This window comes from Adiantum capillus-veneris, chromosome 30, assembly GCF_014529385.1.
Source record: "Adiantum capillus-veneris isolate H3 chromosome 30, ASM1452938v2, whole genome shotgun sequence".
NCBI classification, from domain to species: domain Eukaryota; kingdom Viridiplantae; phylum Streptophyta; class Polypodiopsida; order Polypodiales; family Pteridaceae; genus Adiantum; species Adiantum capillus-veneris.
In genome coordinates this window covers 89,459,618-89,477,568 of record NC_140960.1, presented here as the reverse complement: position 1 = coordinate 89,477,568, position 17,951 = coordinate 89,459,618, and the positions used below count along the sequence as shown (strand labels likewise).

Genomic DNA, 17,951 nt, shown 5'->3' with positions numbered 1-17,951 from the left:
GTCGATTCTCTTCTTGTTATGCAGCAAGTTTGTCGTTTCTTTCATCCCGCTCGCGGTCCTTGGCTTCTTGTGCACGGTCCTTTGCTGCTTGTTCATCTGCTTTGCTTGCGAGTTTTGCCAAGGCAACGCGATTCGTTTCTTGTTGTTGTGCCATCATGTCCAACATCGACTTGACCATCATCTCCATAGGAGTGAGGACAACTCGTGGCGTAGATGGCGAAGGGGGAGGGTTGGAAAAATCTCCTGGTGGGGAGAATCCTTCGTCGCCTCTCTCATGCTCATCACCTGAATGCGAAGTATCCATGCCGCTTCGGGTAACGACCATGCACTAGGATCTTTGGTTCTTAAGCTCGCGAGGAACTTGGGTTCTTGAGGGTCTTGAGGTTCTTGAGTCTTGAGGGTCTTGGGTTCTTAAGGTTCTTTCGCTTGCAAACCGCGTTGGAGAAGGATCTTCTCTTCACCCGAGTTCTACCCTTTTCTGCGGCCTTGCGCTCACACCAAGGTTGCTTTTTCCCACCTCACGTCGATTGGACGGCCGCTAAGTGCACGGTCCGCTCTCAATGAGTGAAAAGAGACACAAGGGGAGGCTGGACAAGCCCTTTTTTCTTGGGATTCTTGTCACTCTTCAACAAAACACGATTAGGAATCGCCACGACCAAGTAAACTTGGCTTCGTGCGATCGCAACAGCAAAAAAATTCTTGTGGTTCTTTCCTTAAGTAATGCAGAACACTTCCAAAGAATGAATGTTGTATTTTCTCAAGATTAGTGATCTTTATTGCTCAAGGTTCCTTTTAGTTCTTAGGGAAAGAGAGAGCTTTCCGTCTTGTAGAGTGTTGTGGTCACGAACAAAGTGAGTGGATATTGTGCGTGCAAATGAATGAGACCGAGAGAAGGAGAGAGAAGAGATACGACACCGAGAGGTTGTAAAACCCTCCTCCGAAGGCCCCACTCTCGTCGGCGAGAGTGGTCTACTTTGATTGCACAAAGGCGTACAATGCGAATGCAATGGACTGATGCAATGGGACTATGCCGACGACGACGACGGTGGTGACGACGACGACTTGATGGCTGAAATCTGTGGACTTTTATCTGCTGATTTTCATGGTCTTCTTGGTGGCTGAAAATGACTGTTTTGGCTGCGTTTTGAAGGTTGGGAATGGGGGAACAATCTGCAACCGTCTAGGGGGAAAATCTGCTACTTTATCATGGCTGAAATCTGCATTTTTCTCCTATGTTGAGTGCACATCTGCTGGCGTTTTTGATGGCTGAAAAACGTTGGGGAAAAGTTGTAGTCTGCTGGCGTTTTTGCTTCAAAAACGCAAGCTGAACATGAGGTTTCTTGGCGATGAAAACGCAGGGCTGAATGCTTGTAGGAAGTCGCTAGCAATGGCAATCGACGGCGAGGCTGATGCTGTGGGGAAAACGCCAGGAAAGGGGGTGAAGGTGGCGAAGGTGGCGATGGGATCTGATGGAAATCCCCGCGAAGAAGGAGGTCCAAAAACGCTAGGGGGGGGGGGTACTCCTGAGAAGTTGCCTGTTGAGCGGGAAGCTCCTGCTGCCTCTTCTGCCAGAAAGTGTGAACTTTGGTTTGCTTATATATTAACTTAGCAAAATTGCCCTACCTACTTTTGTAGGAAAGTCACTTAAAAATAATAAGTGAAAATCCCAATGAATAGGAAAATAGGCTAAATGCACTGAAAAATTCCCCTAACTGATGCTAATGGATTCTGATGGAAATTCCGATGATCATGCTGTGTGCAACCGGAGGAAATGCATCTATGCTAAGTGACTGGGCATGCTGTCACCAGGAGGTGTATTTTTCCTTTCGCCTTCCGTAAATAAGTACTTGATATTTTTATTTATTTTTATTTTTACTTGTTTTCCCCGGAACCCTTGAAAAGGTGCAAGTGGACATTGCATGGCCAGTGTGAAACGGCTGCGGCCGAATAGGTTTCTCACAGCGGGAGTCTGGGTCGGTCAGTCTGGGACTGGTCAGGCCAGTTAGCACTGAATTCTGATGAGTATGGAAGCCTGTGTGCGCCAAATGAAGTCTGGGCCACCCGGAAAGTCACTTATAACTTTATAAGTCAGTGGGAACTAGAGAATTAACTCAAAAGGGGCAAATTGGACACATGGCAGCTTCTAGGGAGTTTGCCACCTCCAACATGAAGAGGGGGCGCCCAATTTGAGAGAGGAGGCTGATTTTTGAACACAAGTGACCTACAGTGTGTGTGAGTAGTGGGTGCAGGTCTACAGCTTTAGTGGAAAGCTTGCCTTCTCCTCTGTCTCATGTAGCGCGATGACTTGCTCTCGTGCATCTCTCTCTCCCCTTTGGCATATATGGTAATGCCCCACTAGTTGGGCTACTCAGATGAACATGTACAGTTCTGGGGGTTTATGAGCGTTTGCCAAGGCAAGAGCCTTCTGAACAGGAACCGGATTAGCTAATTGCTAATCCCCCACAGGTACGCACAGTTCCATCGCGAAAGATTGCGAGTTCGGAGAGTTTTCTCGCGTGAAAACTCGTCCAATTCACAGGGGAACTGTCCCATTGCGTGCGGGAGCCCTTGGGACACGCGTAGGCGTATTCGCTCCGCTAAAAACGATCCGAAACAGCAAATTACAGCCTGCTGTGTTTTTCTGCAGGTTTAGGGTTTTGCAACTAAACTGCAAGGGAACACTGGGGGAGCCTCGTGAGAGCCTTGGGATGCGTGTACAGGCTTTTGGGCACCCGGCAGTGAAAAACAGGGAATTACAGCCCGCTGAATTTCTGTGACAGCTCACCAAAAAGCTTCCAGATAGCGAGGGAATCCGTCCTAGACAGGTGCTTTTGACATACAGGGGTTTTTGCGCCGTTATGCTGCCAAAATCAGGTCGAAAACCTGCGTTTTCAGCCCTCGCCAGGTTTGGCCAGCTTTGTGAAAGCTTGTGCTAAGTGGTCAGATCGTCTACCTTAATTTGAATAAAGAAATACCGAAAGGGGCGCCAGTCTTTGGGGCCTACAGGGTGTCGGTCTCGTGTGCGCAGTGACATTCTAGTCGCTGGACGCAACTATGTTCTCTTCCCTCCTCAGTGCTCTGTGTAAAGTTAACAGTTGATTGAAACAGTACCGCCCTCTACATTGTACAGGCCGGTTATATGGTTCCATCGACGGGATAGTCACTTTTTCTTCAAAAAGTGCAGCGTGGATTGTTGTGGGTGAAAGCAACACAGAGCTTGTCGTTATGGCAAAGAAGAGAGACCAAGTACCTGAAGAGGGATCTTCCTCACATGGCACGGAGAAAATTCCTTCAACTCTTCAAGAAGAGGACAGGTTGTTTAGAACTCAACTGCGTTGCTGCATGGACATGTTTCAGCAGTTGGCTAACAATCCAAGGATGCAGGAGTTCTTACAGGCTCCGACACAGGGTTTTCAGCCTCCTACACAGGGCACGACTGAGCCGTTGCAGGAAAAGGAGATTTCCAATGCGCAGAGGACTCATGATGCTCGAGGGAAAGCCCATGTGGTTGAGCAACTAGCGGTGTCCAATGATCTAAAGCAACTTGCCTTAGCTGGACAAGAACCGTTTGTGAATGGTCAAGGGAGTAATGAACACGCTATGCGTCAGACCCTTCCATTACCTAATACTTATCTTGGTTATTTTGGAGGTGGTTCAATGTTTCAAGCTATGGCTGGACCTTCCACAGGTTATATGCCAGGGAATGTGTTCGGGACAATGCAAACAGGCATGGGTAACCCTATGTACGCAAACATGGGTGTCCAACCAGGTTTTCAGGGTGCCTATGGCCAGTTTCGAGTGCCTGGAACACAATTTGGTATAGCTGGTTTTTCGCAGCCATACGTACAAAATGCAGATATGACAGGGAAAACAGTTGATGCGAGTGCCGGAATGAACACTCATGGAGCACCATTGTTACAGGCACCTGTTTATGATAATGTGGCTCCTTTGAGTCAGCTTAAGGATTACAAGGAAGGTGGGCAGGGAGTGAAGTTTGAAACTTTCAGAGGAACTGAGGATCAATTGAAGGCTTTGACCTTCATACAGCAGTTCGATGCAGCTTAGGAAACTTCACGGAATCTTCAAAGATACGCAAGGCTGCCACTTTCTTGAAAGGGAATGCGCTTCAATGGTGGACCGCATTGTTGAACCAGGGTCAAGCCCCAACAACGTGGGTCCAATTCAAACAGCTTTTTGCGCCTGCATGGTTGACAAACACTTTTGAAGTGGATGTGATGACAGAATGGGACGAGTTGAATGCTAAACAATGTGCGAATATGGAAGAGTACAATAAACAGTTTTGGGCCGCACTGTTGCCAGTCACTTCGTACAGGTTTGTGCCATTGTCAGAACAAATTGAGAAGTACTGTTGCGGATTGCCCAAGAAAATCAGGGACTATTGCACAAAGACTATTGTCATGAATATGTTTCAGTTGATAGAGAATGCAAGAGTGGCCAACAATCTGTCAAAGGGAGATTCCGATGGATTTAATAGCCACAAGAAAGGGTCCCAGGGCAAACAGTTTTCAGCCAAGGGCAATGTTGCAGCAAAGCCTTCTGAGCCTCCCACAAAGAAGCCCTCCACTGAAGAAGGTGATATGTCCAAGAAGCAGTCTAAGTCTTCTTCGGGACGAGGACAAGGACAAAAAAGGCATTTTTCTGGCAAAACTTTTGCAGAAAGGAAAGCTCTTAGGGAGGCCAAGAAATGCTACATTTGTGAACAAGAAGGACATTTTGCAAATGAATGCCCACAAAAGAAGTCACAGGATAAGGATGACAAGTCAGACCATAAAGGGAAGAAGCCAAAGCCAAGTGCAGGACTTGTTCCAGATTTGGTTGGAGACCAGCCAAACACAAATGCCACGGAGCTGAGCAGAGCTTGGGGCAAAGTTAGAGACCAGACAGTGCTAGTTTTCTTTGATCCAGGAGCCCGTGCAAATTTCATATCACCAGAATTGGCATCAAAGTTTGGCATTCGTGCAGAGGAGATGGGTATGACAGGGGAAGCAGGTTTGGCATGCCTAGGTCATTCAGAGCCCGTTATTCCTATTTTGGGGAAGCTTCGTCTGCACATTCAGAGTTATGTGGATGCGGAAGAGTTTCATATTATGCCACTTGAGGGCTGTGATGTGTTACTGGGTATCCCATGGTGTTACAGGTTGCATGCTACGGTGGATACTTACAACAAAAAGATTACCCTTGTACATAGAGGAAAGACTCATGTCCTTGATGTAAAGCTTAAAGGCGAGTCTGTTCCAGTTGTTTCTGCTTCTGCTATTTCATCTGTAATAAAGAATCATCTTTCTGCGTACTTGATCTTTGCAAAAGAAGTACCCCAAGTTGTATCTAATTTGTCTACCTTAGATAAAGACGGGTCAACTTTTGTGAGTGGTTTCAGTGATTGTTTTTCGGACTCTTTGCCAAGGGAGTTACCTCCTGAGAGACCTGAGGATCATACTATAGATCTTGTGTCAGGTTCTAGTCCACCGAATAGACCACCATACAGGGTTAGTGCAGCCCAGCAGAAACAGATTATGAGTCAGGTCAACGAGCTTTTAGAGAAGGGGCTGATTCAGCCCAGTTCATCCCCTTTTTGTTCGCCTCTACTCTTAGTGTAGAAGAAGGATGGTTCATGGCGCATGTGCATTGACTATCGCGCCTTGAATAAGAATACTATCAAGAACAGGTTCCCCATACCGAGGATAGATGACATTCTTGATCGGCTTGAGGGAGCGTCATTGTTTACAAGGATAGACCTAAAGATGGCTACCATCAGATACGCATTAGGCCAGAAGATGTCCATAAGACTGCGTTCCGGACAACATTTGGTCTCTATGAGTTTCTTGTTATGCCATTTGGTCTCACAAATGCTCTTGCCACGTTTAATAGAATGATGGACAGAATTTTTAGACCACATAGAAACTTCGTGGGTACCTTCTTTAATGACATGACTGTCTATTCGAAGTCTGCAGAGGAGCATAGGGATCACTTGACTGCAATTTTCAATGAGTTACGTAAGAACAGGCTACTCATTAATGCGAAGAAGAGTAAATTCTTTTTGCAAGAAATTCACTTCCTTGGGCACATTGTTTCAAAGGATGGGGTACGCATGGATCCCGCTAAAGTGGAAGCAATTAGGTCATGGCCAAACTTGAAATCCGTACATGACATTCGAAGCTTTCTAGGCTTATGTTCCTACTACAGGAGGTTCATCCGAAATTTTGCTGAGATTGCTTCTCCACTCCATGCACTACAAGGAAAAGGAGTTACTTTCAAGTGGACAGTCAAGGAAATTTTAGCGTTCAAATACTTGAAAGAGAAGCTGACTTCAGATCCGGTAATCATTTTGCTAGATCTTTCAAAACCTTTTGTGGTTCAGTGTGATGCGTGTGGCCATAGTCTTGGTGCAGTTCTAATGTAGAATGATCGAGTAGTCGCATATGAGAGCAGAATTCTTTTGAAGACTGAAAGGAACTTGCAAGTCTATGAGAAAGAATTGTTGGCATGCTCTCACTAGTTGGAAACACTATCTGCTAGGGGCTGATTTTGTTGTCCAAACGGATCATCAAACCTTGCGATATTTTCTCACACAGACGAAGTTGTCTGAGAAGCACATGCGATGGGCAAACATCTTGTCAATGTTCCATTTACAGATTGTGCATGTGCAAGGGAAAAAGAATGTGGCGGTTGATGCGTTGTCACGAAAGCCCCAAATTTCAGCAGTGTCAATTCCGTACCATTGTGAACTAGACGAAATGAAGACACAATATGCTGAAGATTCAGATTTTGCAAGGATCTATGACCAGCTTGTTGATGGGCAACATCATGAGCACTATATGCTTAAGAATGACTTTCTCATGATGCATGGAAAATTATGCGTTACTAAACAGTTACGGCCAAAGATTTTGATGGAAAGTCATGCTCCACCTTATGCTGGGCATCGTGGAATTGATGCAACAGTGAGGGGTTGACGCATTCTTCTATTGGCCAGCTTTGCGTCAAGATGTTGACACATTTGTAAGATCATTCTTAGTATGCCAAAAAGTCAAATTTGATAGACAAAAGCAACCGGGATTGTTGCAGCCATTGCCGATCCCAGATAGGCCATGGGAAAGCATAGCAATGGACTTTATCTTTGATCTTCCAAGGACGCAAACAGGCAATGATGGGATTTGGACTATCATTTGTAGGTTCAGTAAGCAGGCCCATTTCATTCCTGTGAGGAAGAAGATAAAGCCAGAACACATGGTCAAGATATTTATGAGCAATATCTTTAAATATCACGGGATGCCTCAGTCAATTGTCAGTGACAGGGATCCACGTATGACAAGTCTTTTCTGGAAGGCATTGTTTGAGAACACGGGCACTACACTAAAGTTCTCTTCTTCGTTTCATCCGCAAACGGATGGACAGTCAGAAGAGGCAAATTCTACTGTTCTGGACCTGCTCAAATGTTATGTGTCAGAGCACAAGGCAACTTGGGAACACCATCTTCCATTGGTTGAATATGCTTACAATAACACTGTGCATACGTCAACAGGTAAGGCACCATTTGAGATAGTAGGAGGGAAGAAAGTCCCGCCCATTTTGCAAACTAAGGACAAGATTTTGAGGCAGACAAGTATGTGCAAGATATGGATGAAACATACAGGAAGATAAAGATTGCTCTTGAGAAGACTCAGGCTAAGCAAAAGAAAGCTATTGATCGTCATCGTCATGAACTTGTATTTTCACTTGGTGATTGGGTACTTTTGCGCTTTGAAAAGGCCAGGTTAAGGACAAGGAAAGGCAAGGAACGCTTGTCTCCTAAGCTCAGTATGCGATATTATGGTCCTTTTCAGATTTCAGAAAAGATCAACGATGTAGCTTGCAGATTAAAAAGCTACCAGAAGGCTGGAAAATACATAATGCTTTTCATGTCAGCCTTCTAAGACCCTTTGTTGGTGATGTGCCAGAGAATATGCTTGATGAGGAACAACCCGAAGTGGAAGAATTGGATGAAATCCTTGTTCCTGAACAAATATTGGCACATAAAGAAAGAAAGGTTAGAGGAAAGGTTGCAAGACGCTATTTGGTGAAGTTCAAGAACTATCCATCATTGGATGCCAAATGGATGGAAGAGTCTAAATTGGTTGATTCACCATAGCTATAGCAATTGTATCTTGAAGCCTTTCATATGGAACCCACAGTGACTTGATGTAGCCTTTTCTGGAGCAAGGCAAGAGCATGGTTCATGATGCTCAAGAGAGTAGTTAAGCAATTGTATCTACTCTTTCCATACAGAATTTAGCTACAGAAGTTTGTGCTTGAGAGTACACTAGAAGACTTCTATGCTTGATATATGTGTCCTAGCCAGGTTGGTGGGATTGTTTATTCGTCCAACGCTACATTTCCGGAAGCATGTATATCTTGGATTCCCATCATAGAATATATGTGATATCAGGAGATACCGCATGTATTATTGGCATGCAAACGAGGTCGCTTGCAGTATTTCAAGGGTGGGGTGTGTCACCATGAGGTGTATTTTTCCTATTCCCTTCCGTAAATAAGTACTAGATATTTTTATTTATTTTTATTTTTACTTGTTTTCCTCGGAACCCTTGAAAAGGTGCAAGTGGACATTGCATGGCCAGTGTGAAACGGCTGCGGCCGAATAGGTTTCTCGCAACGGGAGTCTAGGTCGGTCAATCTGGGACTGGTCAGGCCAGTTAGCACTGAATTCTGATGAGTATGGAAGCCTGTGTGCGCCAAATGAAGTCTGGGCCACTCGGAAAGTCACTTATAACTTTATAAGTCAGTGTTCTCTTCCATTCTTATGGTCTCCCACATTGGCTATCAAGTGGGAGAATGTTAGGTTTAATGGCCATGTGGCCGATCGCCCATCACTAACTGCTACTAACCCTAAGTGTACAGCTATCCACTTGTGTGAGAGTGTATTGAAGAAAGAAAGGAGACACACAATGTGTGTCGGCTCTCTCCCTCCAACCTGTGTATGGCTATGGTGGTGTGTGTGTGTGCGCGCGCGTATTCATCTTCCTCTTCTACTGTGTTCCCGGCTCCTCTCCTTCGGAACGGGGGACGCGAGACGAACGCAACCACAAAGGGGATGCGTCCCAGGACGCGGATCCCCGGTGACACATGCAAGGGGGACACGAACAAGGGACCCTACCCCTTTTCTCTAGGCTCTTTAGAGTCTTGAGCTATATGCCAATGTTGCCCACTAGACTCTACTAACCCACTCTTCACTTGTATGATGATTGATCATCGCGTCAACGTGCATGGCGCACGCTCACCACATTCTTACTGCATATCCATGCCATGCCATTATTAGTGCGCTCATTGGTGAAATTTTTTATTTAAGACGCTCAAAGATAAATTCTATTATCAAAAAGGACAGTTTTGTGTGAGAATTGGAACACTTTATCAAAATCGATACAAGGGTATTTTGGAAATTTCCACAAATTTCAAGTGTATTTTAGTAAACCTCCCTACAAAATTTATAGACACAGTTGCCTTGCTCAAAGAATCAACAAGGTGAAGGTTCATGTTGGCATTCTAAAGCAATGAAATGTTGAGATGTAAAAGAAGTCAAGCTCTGTAAGGCTGTGAAGTAAAGGGACCACTTTGACAAAATAAAAAACATAAAAAGATATTCAATGCTGCACATGAAAAGGTAAGTTCAATCAATTTCTTAATGAAATGATTAAATGTCAAATGTACTCCTGACTCTCTTCTTCTCTAAGGCTTGTTTTAAAAAGCCAAAAATATATAGGCATGCTTGTGTACTACACAACACACACACCCCACAATGCCCCACGCACCCCACATCGCAAAAGCAGACCAGACAGTTACCCGGGCACCAGCTGCGACCAAGGGTAGGGTCTCGGTTGGCAAGGAAAAGCAGGAAGAGAGGTCCGGGACCTTGAGCTTGGGCCGCTGCCAGCACGCTCTCGAAGTTCTCCAATCCTGCGTCCAGTGTCGCGCTCGGCATCTCTCTCTCTCTCAGGTACGACGAGTCTCTTGTGTCTGAGAGAGTGCGTGAAGCTGGTTACACACCAATGGGCAGGCACCCACCCTCTTTTTGGGGCGGGCGGGCGTGTTTTACACGCTGCCCAGTGCCTACCTAAGAGCCGAACCCCCCTAAGGATTTATTAATTTAGTAGTAGGTCGTACACATTCCCAAAAAAAAAATGGAGAGGAGAATCTCAACGGATTCTCTCTCTCTCTCTCACAGTTCATACGATTAGCGCTGGCACTAGTGTTGCTGCACTCATGAGGCGGCAATCCGAGGCAAGAAGGAGGAGAGGAGGTCGACACGTAGGCAAGGGGGGAAGGCGTAAGAGAAAGAAAAGGGAGGGGAATGCGCGTTGCAAGGAGGAAACACAGCCGAAAATTAGTTTTTTCTTATGATCACTTGTTCGGCAAAAAGTCACCAAGCTCGGCATGGCGAGATGGTTAGCTCATATTCCGCCTCCGTGATGCTGAGAATTGGGGTCCAAGTTCGAATCTGCTGATTGTCTACGGTCTATTGTTTTGCTTCCTGCGCCCCTTGCTGGGAGTAGATAGATTGAAATCTGTGAAGATTCCAGCTAGTAAGTTCAAAGTTGAGCTAGTAGGGGAGCACCCAATAGTAGGGGGTACCCAATCATATTAAATCAAAAAATAGGCTCGTTAACTTTAAAAGGCAAAAGGAAGGGTGATAAGAGAAGTGGATGTGTCCACACACGTGGGGTACCAGCTGGCGTAAAATCAAAAAATCTTCCGCTTCGCATTGGATGACAGAGAAGGTCTCACACAGGGGGGGCAGGCACGCAAAGAGGAGACGGAGGAGGCAGGGCAGGGCTGAGGTGTGGTTTTGGCCGGGGGGGGGGGGGGGGGGCGCAAAAGAATAGTTTTATTTATTAATGGGCAAGCTCCCTAGCGCACAGGCACGGATGCCGTCGTGGTTTACAGCAACCTTTAGTGGTGAAACCCTCTTCCGTGCAAGTTTAAATCTCTCTCCCTCCTTTTGTGAGGGTGTGAGAGGAATCCCTCGGACCTGTGAAGCAAAATCGGGAATCTTACTTGAAAACAACGGTCTTGCATCGGTTATTAAATTTGAAACCTCTTAAGAGCCGAGTCGCACCCCAAGTTATTAGGGGGTAATGGAAAGCCCAGCATCGTACCCGGACTCCTTCCGATGCAAAAAAGACCAACAGATAAAGGAGCAGCTCGAGTGCTTAGCTTTGATTGGCTCGCAGATTCCTACATTGACAAAGAAAGTAAGTGGCCCTTAATCTTCGCTTGATCCCTCCCTTTTTCAAAGTGATAGCGGGGTTAGTAGAAGTGTTTGGATTCTCTGCAATGCTTTTTCAAATTTCTGAAAATGGCGAATGTCTTCTCCCTGCTCCCCCCACTCCTCCAGGGTGAGACTTGGCTCTAATACAATGAAACTTGGATGTACTAGTAGCTTTACACTATGATTAGGGGTGCCATTATCCTAGAAAATCAAATAAATCTCACAAATATTCTTGATGTGATGTGAGATCCGGCTCTATATATTAAATGAATAAGTTCGCATTCAAGAAAACGCATGTAACCGATTGGTTGCGTCCAGCTTTTGATGTTGGCATGACACAGGTTCCATCCCCGCCCTACCTCAAGCAAGGGATTTTTTTTGTCCATGCTCTTGGGCACACAATTTTTTGCTTGTCGAATAGCGGGTCGCATGCTCTTGACTTTGGGCAAGCGGTGTGAAAGCAGCCACAGAGAGAGAGAGAGAGAGAGAGAGAGAGAGAGAGAGAGAGAGAGAGAGAGAGAGAGAGAGAGAGAGAGAGAGAGAGAGAGAGAGTTTTTAACACCGTAGTTACAATCCAAGAGACCTCACGAAGACGGGGTGGGGGAGGGCGGGCAGGGGAGACTCCCTAAGGTCAAATATGACTTATGGGACCAAACTAGTCTTGCTTGGTTCGCCTTGTCATAGTAGTTGATGTGTAAATTGGTGTGAATGTGTAAAAATAGTAGCTAACTTGTAAATATGATACCATTGAAAAATGCTTGATAAGTTCTTTCTATACAAAAACTAGTGTGTGACATGCGCGTTGTTGCGGCCAAGAAAAACATGGCCACGTGATCACACACATACACATGTGTGCAGGTGTGTGTGTGTGTTTGCACAAGTGAGAAGGGTGTACTTTAGTTCCTTTATCACTCCAGGAATATGAAAATTCTCTCTCTCTTTCTTATTAGAACTTGGGATCAAGACTTGTCGAGTAAATCTTTAATGTCTGTTTGGATTATTCTTATAACCATAAAAATTATCTTCTTCTTCATCACTCCCTCCCTCCCTCCTTCCCTCCCTCCCTCCCTCTCTCTCTCTCTCTCTCTCTCACACACACACACACACACACAGTGTAGAGATTGATTATCATACTTCCCTCTTAAATACCAGGTCTTAAGTTCAATACTTGTTAGATAGAGCTTTGAGGTCTCTTGATGTGTTTCTATAACATTAAAACTTTTCTCTCTCTCTCTCTCTCTCTCTCTCTCTCTCTCTCTCTCTACATTGTGTGATGTGTGGAAGCATCAAGAGCTCGGACTTTGTGAAGCTCTTTAAGATAGAGTATTAAAAACTCTCTCTCTCTCTCTCTCTCTCTCTCTCTCTCTCTCTCTCTCTCACACACACACACACACACACACACACATATCGTTGCCCCACATGAGGTTGTAACATATTTTCAATAGGTGTGCCCCTCCTCTCTTGGCATAGCATGTTCTCGAGGTGGTGAGAGAGTGATCATGGATGTACTTGGCATTCAACTTTTCTACATTTGTCATGCCCTTCCATTTTGGGGCTATTTGAGATTCCCAATGTTTGTAATAAACCAGGCTTTGGTGTGTTTTTATAGCTAAAATTCAAATTCCAGGCTAGATTCCAAGCTTTCCTTGAAGAAAAAAAAAATTGCAAGTTTTAGTGTACCATCAATTCTTCAAATTTTGACTTAATCCAAAAGAGTTTTATTGTGCCTTTATTCATTTTAATTTATTCCTCTCTCTCTCTCTCTCAACACGCTCATGTTGTCCCACATTAGGTGTAGGTAGTGCCAATTCGACTTTGAGACCATCCAACTCTAGTCCTCTTTGCAAAGCTACAACGTGCAATATACATCTTTTCAAGGCTAGAAAAACATGATACATGACAGTGCCAATTGCAAGGTTTTAAGTCAACATCATGGAATGTGTGGAAGTTTCCATAATCTACATTTGTTGAAGCTCAAATATAAATTTAGGGTTAGGTGCATTTTTGTGTAGAAAGAAAAGGGAAGTTTTATGGCTTTCAAAATGCAAAGTAATGTAGATCCACTATAAATATTATAAAGATAGATAGAGTACTAAGCTTTTTGACTTATGGTAGAGAGTCAGCATAGTGTCTCTCTAAAGTTTATAAGATATATAAGACATGCCTGGCCCGTAGCCCATTTCCTAGTACATAGTAATGGTATTGAAGAGCAAGATAATGAACCTGAAGAGCCTTGTAGCTTAGTCACTTTGTTATCTGTATGTATTTCACCACAATCAATACAACAAAAGAGGTGTTAGTTCCAAAGGTTAACTCACAAAAAATATTAAAAATAGCTATATTCAATAGATAAAGTCCAACATAAAATATATTAGTGCACATTTAATCAAAAGTTGTATTTGTTTTGAATGGAATTTCTCAATTAGACCCTTCACCCAAGCCTCCACCATGGCTATAAAAACTGAGAAGAAAATTAATAGATATGGCTATCTCAAGGACTTTATGATCATAACATCTAAGTGAAATCAATAATGAGCAACGTGCCCCTCTTGATGCAAAGAAAACTAGAGGTGTGAGCAAATGTAGGACAAAGGATGAGTTGACCATGTGGCTTAATCACTTGTTTAACAAAGGTAAGAATGATAACATGATTTTGTTATTGGCATTGTTGTAGGTTGTGAGAGGCATACATAGAGAATGACCATTTCCATCAATATTAATTTGGGTGGTCTTAAGCTAGCTATTCTACGCCTTGCAGCCTTCTCTACGACTAGGCCAAGTCTATAATTTCATTTCAAATACATTGATCGAACAATTTTGGTAGGTTGATCCGATGCAACATTGCCGCCAAGGCATCTCCAACAAGCACAACATGTTTCTCAAATAGCCCTTGATCAGATCATGAATTCTTTCACCCATGTGAAGATCTTGTGTAAGGCCACATGCCTTCAAGGTACATGCATAGGTGATTACGTGTGGGGAAGGGCCATCCCTTTGCGTTTGCTCAAAACAAGTCGCAACCTCCTTGCCACACTCATGTTGCACATATTCTTCATTCAATGTGTTGCAAAGAGATGAAATGTCCATTTCAAACATAAATCTCATCAAGAACTTTTTGTGCTTTCATAAGGGCTCCACGTTTTGCATACATATAGACCAAAGCATTGCCAGGCATAACATGTTTCTCGAGTAACCTTTGATGTCATCATGAATTCTCACATCTATGTGAAGGTCTTGTGTAAGGCCACATGCCTTCAAGGTGCAAGCATAGGTGATTGCATTTGGAGAAAAGACATCATATCGCATCTAGTTAAAACAGCCTAGAGCCACGGCCATATGTGGAAAAATCCTGCAAAGAGGGGGCTTCTAGGTTATTATCTTTAGTCGGCTACGGATGCTCCATTTAGCGGGGTGACATGTACAGTCTCTACTAGTCCTTGGTTTCCTTGCCCATTTCTTGTGGCTTTGGATGGTGTGCAATTAATATCTTGGCGGATGTATTTCTTTAGTCACTTCGGTGGCTGCTTTGTCTTTTGGATTTGTGGTGTGACGGTTGAAGAGTGTGCGTAGTGAGGATGCATGTGTGTGTGATGTGGTGCAGGAGAGGGAAGAGGAGAGCATTGTGTGTGGGTGGAGCAACCTTGAGAATAGTGAGGAGCTCCTTATTCTTTTGATATATGAGGAATAAGGAAAGATCTACAGTGGGCGGCGGGTAGTTGCCCGCCGCTGGCAGAGGCGTAATGCCTTTACCCAACAATGGTTACTCTTCCCAATGCATCCGAACTAGAGGTCTTGTTCCTTATCTTCCCGATTGGACCCTAAAGACTGTACCACTTAGGACATACCTACTTCCCTCACGCTTAGATTGGCGTCTTGCTTCATACAGGTGGATAGTGGTCCTTCTTTGACTAGGAACCAGTTACAGTTAGCTCGAGCATTCTTCATAGTGGGGAGACGGTCTTCCAGGTTCTCCTAGATTTTGTCCAAGTTCCATATATTTATTTTCTTTTGAATTCACCTATCTCGGGAGATCTAGGTACATACGTAGAGACTATTGGAGAGTTGTGGCAGTTATCCATGGTTGGGGTGTTCTCCCTTAAGAGGGGGATGTGGAGCTAGCTTGGGATTCAGTTTGCAAAGACTACTTCCTTTCAGTTCTAGTGGTTTCATGTGTAGTGGAGCTTGGGTGCAGGGTCTTGTGATATTACCATATTGGCTACAGTCTCAACATTTATGTGTGTTCCTTTTTGTTGGATGTTTGTTCTCAATTCACTCTAAGAGTGGGGTGATACTCTCTTGGAATGTGTTCCAAACAAATGAAGATCAGTAAGGCTCTTTCACTCTCAATCCAAATACAATTGTGGAGGTATAGTTTGCAGTTCATCATTCTATATGGTGGTTGGTGCAGTTTTTTGGTTCTTCGTCATCGAACAATCGATTTCTCAATAGCCTCAGTTGTCTGCATTCTACGGGCTTCCCATAGTAGCTACGAGATTTTGGCATGGGGTATGTGACCAAAAGTGAAGGTTTTTGACTCTTTCCTTGAGGGTGGAGCACTTGAGATTTGATAAATGATCCAGATAATCAATAGTTTATGAATTTTATCCTTAGTATTGATGCATTGTCTTCGAGCTTTCAACAATAGGACCTTCTGCAAATGCTATTGTTTGTGTGACTTGTGACTCGACTGAGTTGAGGAGATTCTTGTTAGAGCTAGTTTTGCTTTTAGCAGATTTCATTTTACCTCCCAAACATCTTTTGGGGTAGTAGTTGGACCCAAAGTTGGATCATATACTGCATGATAGTTTTCTACTATGGAGATTTATTGCAGATATCCTCATCCACAAAACCCTCACTTCAAAGTTGCAGATTGCTTACTCTAGCTTCATGGTCCCGCCTTCCTTTCCAATAGCTAAGAGGGGGATATCAAAGTTTTGGTATCTCTCTGGATTTGTTCAGTCGGCCAATATCTCCTAGAGACATGTGTTAGGTGGTGAGGGCTATTTTGTGGTCGTGCCCGGCCAGTGTGAGGATGTTTTTTTGTGTCGTGTTTAGCCTTGGGGTTTTGCCTGGTTCCATGGCCAACAGTCTCGTGCAAGGTGATAATATTTTTTCCTAGCCTTACCAGTTTTTTTCCCATGGCCCTTCTCGACATTGGTGCACGTTTTCACATTTTCCCTTATTTAAGACGTCATGGCTGGTGGATAGCTAGCAACCAACATGCTAGGGATTAATTATGTGTGTAAAAGGGCACTAGGGAGAGTGGTTGTGTTCAAGGCTTGCAAGGCACCCCTAGTGGGTAGCCCTAGGGTGGCTAATGGGCAAGGGGGGCAACTCGTAGCATTTTTGGAGTAGCCCTCTAGGAGTTTTTGGGTAGCCCACGTACCTTTAGCCATCGATAGAGGAGCAACACCACCGTAGGATAGATGGACAGTGGGGAGATATTCCTTGCGTTTTTCTCCTTAGAGCATATACACAGAGATGATGTGATCATCCAGTTGTAGAGCAACACATCCTTGGTACAAGAAGTGGAGATATTCTATGCTCTCTAGATGGCACCATGCCATGAGGCATGTTCGTCTCCATTTAGATTGGTTCTCTTGCTAGGAGGAGATCTCCTACGCTCTCTAGATGGCACCATGCCATGAGACATGTTCCTCTCCATCCAGATTGGTTCTCTTACTAGGAGGAGATCCCTCTAGAGCCTTGCTTTCTCAGGAGGCTAGAGCACCCATGTTGAGGCCGATTCAATGGTCTCGTGTGTAAGAGAAAATGGCAGTAGCATTCCGAGTTGTGTGTGCATACGGTCTATTCATTGGGGCATGTCAGATCTATACGGGACCATCAATGTCACTTGTATGAGTAGTTTGTTATCAACATGGAGAGCCTTTCCATCTCTCTCTCTCTCTCTCTCTCTCTCTCTCTCTCTCTCTCTCTCTCTCTCTCTCTCTCTCTCTCTCTCTCTCTCTCTCTCTCTCTCTCTCTCTCTCATATTCTTAGATATCTTGTCTCTTTCTACCTCAACGATCTCTCTTTTCCACAGGTATCTTGTTCATGTATGTGGCATCGCAGGTGTTCTAGATTGGAGTCAAGGTATCCAACGGATCGTGAGCTAGTTCTTTTCTTCATTGCATCTTCTGCTGCCTACTTTGACGCTAATTGCATTTTGGAGCATCTGGTAAAAAGAGCCCACTCTTCCTTGCCACAATCATGTTGGGAATGTCTTTCAATCAACACACTCCAAGAGATGACATTTTGGAGAGGAGAACTACTTGTGTTTTTGTGAGGGTGCCACCTTTGTCACACTCATTAATCAAAAGTGCACATCACGACATCCTTCTCCAATAGTTTGTGACTAACAATCTCATCGTGTCGTCCATGTGAAGGTCTTGCGTAAGGCCACAACCCATCAAGGTGCAATCATAAGGAGACAAATCTTTGAGGTGCAAGCATAGGTAATTACATTTAGAGAAAGATTGTCCATTCACATTAAGCGAAAACAACTCAACCTTCCTTGCAACAGTCATGTTGGCCATGTCTTGCAAGCACATGCTATCATGACAACATCCCAGAGAGGATGCTTATAAAGATTTTTTTGTGCTTTCATAAGGGCACCATTTTTGGCATAAATATCAATCAAAGCATTGAGAAAGCATGATATCTTTCTCCAAGA

At 44.3% G+C, this 17,951-nt stretch overlaps 1 protein-coding gene across 1 annotated transcript in view; it reads right to left on the bottom strand.

Moving 5' to 3' along the window:
• Positions 1–10,071, bottom strand: part of LOC147418375 (Thioredoxin superfamily protein) — a 49,312-nt gene extending 39,241 nt beyond the window's left edge. Inside the window, exon 1 of the mRNA XM_086506971.1 lies at positions 9,853–10,071. Coding sequence (XP_086363097.1) covers positions 9,853–9,991 — 139 coding nt within the window. The 5' untranslated portion in view covers positions 9,992–10,071. The remainder of the gene's footprint in view (positions 1–9,852) is intronic.
• Between the last annotated feature and the right edge of the window lie 7,880 nt (positions 10,072–17,951).